At 66.9% G+C, this 3,970-nt stretch overlaps 2 protein-coding genes across 2 annotated transcripts in view; both read left to right on the forward strand.

The window, feature by feature from the left end:
- Window positions 1-965, forward strand: part of H696_04849 (hypothetical protein) — a 2,687-nt gene extending 1,722 nt beyond the window's left edge. Inside the window, exon 4 of the mRNA XM_009498714.1 lies at window positions 26-965. Within this exon, the coding sequence (XP_009496989.1) occupies window positions 26-633 (608 nt within the window). The 3' untranslated portion in view covers window positions 634-965. The remainder of the gene's footprint in view (window positions 1-25) is intronic.
- Window positions 966-2,613: 1,648 nt separating this feature from the next.
- The window catches only part of H696_04850 (hypothetical protein), a gene marked incomplete at its 5' end in the record, with an annotated part of 7,437 nt that continues 6,080 nt past the window's right edge, over window positions 2,614-3,970 (forward strand). Inside the window, 2 exons of the mRNA XM_009498715.1 lie at window positions 2,614-3,627; window positions 3,820-3,948. Coding sequence (XP_009496990.1) covers window positions 2,614-3,627; window positions 3,820-3,948 — 1,143 coding nt within the window. The remainder of the gene's footprint in view (window positions 3,628-3,819; window positions 3,949-3,970) is intronic.

Raw genomic sequence — 3,970 nt, forward strand, 5'->3', positions numbered from 1 at the left:
CCCCCCCCCCCCCCCCCCCCGGCAGTCATCGCTGCCACATCCATCGCCCCACTGGACCTAGTTAAAACTCGCCTGCAACATACCCCACATGCCACCCTCCGTGGCACGCTCCAGTCGACGGCAGCCAGCTGGCGCGCGGCCGGAGGCGGGCTCACCGGTGCGCGGCGCACTTTCTGGGCCGGCCTCGGGCCCACCCTCGCCCGAGATGTCCCCTTCTCCGGGATCTACTGGGTCGGATATGAGACCCTACGGCCGGTGCTGGTGGATCACCTTCTCAGCATTCGTCGGCCGGGGACCGACCCATTGGTCGGGCCGCTGTCGGACAATTCGGTGATCCTGCTGTCGGCCTTCGGGGCGGGTTTCGCCAGCGGTGCCACCGCTGCCCTGCTGACCACCCCCTTCGATGTGCTCAAGACTCGCATGCAGGTGGCTGGCGGCAGCCCGGCAGCCGGGTCGGGGGCGGCGGGTGCCTCTCGTCCCGGGGCCCTGGCCCTGGCCCGGTCAATCGTAGCCACCGAGGGTCCTGCTGCCCTGGCTGCCGGGTCCCTCCCTCGGGTGCTGCGCACGGCTCCGGCCTGCGCCATCATGATCGCCGCCTATGAGGCCGGCAAGCGCCTTTTCCCATCCTCCTAGAAGAATGGACGCTCCTCCCTCCCTCTTCTTGCCCCCTTCTCCCCTCCTAGCCTCACCTGCTCCTCGCATGCCCCCCTCCCCCTGTGGTGTCGCGTACATGCGTGCATACGATGGGTGATGCTCTTCGCCACCTTTCTTGCCCCCTTCCCTCCTGTCCTTGTGTACCTCCCCATTATCTCCCCTCTCTCCCCCCTCTCTCCCTCCCTCTCCCTCCCTCCCCCTCCCTCCTGTGGATCTTGTCATCAACTGATGTATCTCCTTCCTGGGGAGGAGGACTACTGCCTGCGATGCCCTGCATGGCAGTCCCTCGCAATACATTTGCACACCCCGCTTTTCCCCGTTTCTGCCAGCCTCTTCCTTCCTCTCTGTGCGTGCGCGTGTGCGTATGTGTGTGTGTGTGTGACGGTCCCCTACGCGTGTCAGTGCTGTTCCCTCTTGCCAGGGAACGAGGGGACTAAACCAAAGTGCACTCCGGCGAGACTCATAATTTCCACCTCTCTTTCATAATACAACTTGTGGCAGGCCCTGTGTTCATTTGGCGGTGGTGTTTGCGGCTGGTGGGACGCCCCCCCCCCCGCGCTCACCCACAAGGGCGCCCCTTCCAGGGGAATGGGGCCGGATCTCGGTGTTTTACCGTCAGATCACCAAGGGGGCAGCTCCCCAAGGTCAACGCCGTTGGACCGGGGCCGATACTGACATTGTAGCCCGATCGGCTTTCAACAGAAGAAGCAGGCACCGCGATCTACAATCCCATACCCCCAGGATGGGTCTACTATTCCAGACCTCCGGGCCTCGGTTCCATGGCGGACTAGATCCGCGCCGCCGGAGCGCAAATAGGTGTCGTATTCCTCCAAGCCAGCGACCACTTCGCCCGGCCAGTGCCCGGTCCTCGATGAGAGCGGGCAACTTCTTGGTGGTGGTGGTGGTGGTGGTATGTGGTAGCTGTTTCTTCCGGGCTCCTTTTCTTCGTGTGACTTTTCCCTGTGTGCCAGTCGGGTGTGGGCACCTCGTTGGTGGCCGGGGCCCGTGCCAGCCACACGTCCCTCACGGCGCGCAGGAGAGCGACAGATGCCCCCCCCTCCCCTCCCAGTGGAGGGGGCCTGGGCATGATCTACGATAGGTTTCCCCAGTTGACTGACTTGGCGGTGGGCGAGAGGGCAGGGGGGGGGGGGGGGGGGGGCGGGCGGCGGCGGACCATGCTTCGCGCGGTATCCCACCAGCGGGGGTGCCTTGCATGGGGATCTCCTGGTCCATTCTGGCCCGAGGCCAGGGAGTAAGATGTCCTCTCTGGGAGCCACTGCAGGACACACTTGGGAAAGGGAAGCACCATAGCTTGCGCTCGGGCGGCACTGGCACAGGCGGGCCCGGGGCCGCGGCATTCGCCTGGCATTCCGTGCGCGCTGGGACGAGGCCCCACGGGCCGGCCGGCCGGCCGGCCAGCGGATGGGCAAGGGGCCAGAGAAGGCTGGACACGACGTAGGGTTGGTTGCATTCCCTTTCCCTGTTCCCGGGTGGCAGGTCGCCCCCCATGTCCGCCCGCCGCCCGCCGCCCTCCCCCCCTTCACCCGCGGATGGATGGAGGAAATCCCCCGCCCCCCGCCCCCGGAGGGGCATCGGGGAAGATGACTGAACGGCGGGCTCGCGCCGGCGCCGCTGTTTTGAGACACTACGCCCAGCAGACCGATCGGCCATGCTTGGCAATTCCTCCTTCGCCTTTCCGCCTGCCTCCCCTCCCTTTCGCTGCCCTCCGCCCTCTCCTTCTGCCTTCCCTCTTGTCCTGTCCCCCCCCCCCCTCTTCCTGTAGTTCCCCTCCCCACCCCTCCCTCGCTGCCCCCACCCCTCGTCCCTCACCCCCGGAAGGGAAGGAAGCCCCAGGCACAGTCGCACGCACACATCCCCGGGGGGCGCTCCTCCCGCGCTCGCGCACCAGTTCAAGGCACCCCCCCTCTTCGCCTCCCCCCCCCCGCCAGTCAGAGAAGCATGGCCTCCCCACCGGTCTTCTCCTTTGAGGGAAGCCACCACTCGTCGGATGTGTCTCCGTCTGGGTCGGATTTCCTCGATGACTCCAGCGCCAGCCTCCTCCAGCGGCAGCAGTCGGCCGTATCACTGCCGGACCCGGGGCCATCGGGCGACCGGCGGAGTCCACTCCCCCCGCTGGCCTTGAGCGCGCGCCCGACGCGCATTCCCACCCCCCCGCCTCTCGGGGTGCGCGGCCACCAGAGATCCTCCTCCCATCCCTTCCCCGGCCAGCCGGTGGCCTTCGACGCGGATGGCAGCGACTCGGAATATGACGACCTAGCTGACGTCCTTTTAGATGCCGCCCCCGACTCGGAGCCTCCTCCGGTGCCGGCGGCCTCGACGCCGGGGCAATTCCTTCGGCCCTTCGCCGGGCAGGCCCCCTGGCGCCTGGCGCTGCCGGGGCACCAGCAATCGGACGCCCTCTCTCGGGGGTATATCGCCGGGCGCCCGGGTGTCGGGGTTCCCCGGGCCACGGCCACCGCCGGGAATGCCGGCTCCGGCGGTGCCCCACGCGCGCGCTTTGCCCTCCACTTCCTCGAGCGCGAGATGATGGGCCTGGCGCCGTTGGAGCAGCAGCAGCAGCACCACCACCTGACCGACAGCGAGCTCACCACCACCGGGGGCGGGCATAGCTCGGCCTTCCCCTCGGACGCGGCATCCGGCTCGGACTTTGACGATGACCCGGAGTCCGGGCTCCGGGCCCCGGGCATCGGGGGGCCCGCCGCCCCGGCTCCCCACCTGGCCAGCAGCCAGCCCGTGTCGGCGGTCTTCTTCACAGCGCATTCATACACCCTGAGTGACTCGCCGCACAGCCTCTACTCGGTGACGGTGCACCCGGCGGCCGGGCTCAGCTTGACAACTCCCTTCAATACGCAGAGCTTGGCCCCAGCCCCGGCGACCACGCTCAACAATCGCGGAACCGTCTATGATCCCTTTCTCTTCGACCTGGCCTCGGTGTCACTCAAGTCGGTGGCGGTGCGCGAGACCCCTCCATTCCCCCCTTCCCTCGTCCTAGGGTCCTCTAGTGTCCCTCCTGGCACTTCTCTCTCTCTCTCTCCCTCCCCTCTGATGGCTGACCCCCCACTCCGCCTCCAATGTCCATCCTGGCCCCCCTCCGTCAATCTCTCTCTCTCTCTCTCTCTCACGCGCACAACTCCTTGCGCGCAGCAACAAATGTGCCTGCGCGACTCTGAAGTCTTTCGCCAGATCACCCGCGAGGAGTTCCTACTCGGCATTAATGGTCGAGAGAAGCACCGCTGCGTGAATCTCATTCGCATGACTGATCACTTCAATGATGTACGCTTTCCTCCTCCCCCCT

This window comes from Fonticula alba (assembly GCF_000388065.1).
Source record: "Fonticula alba strain ATCC 38817 unplaced genomic scaffold supercont2.8, whole genome shotgun sequence".
Taxonomy (NCBI): Eukaryota; order Rotosphaerida; family Fonticulaceae; genus Fonticula; species Fonticula alba.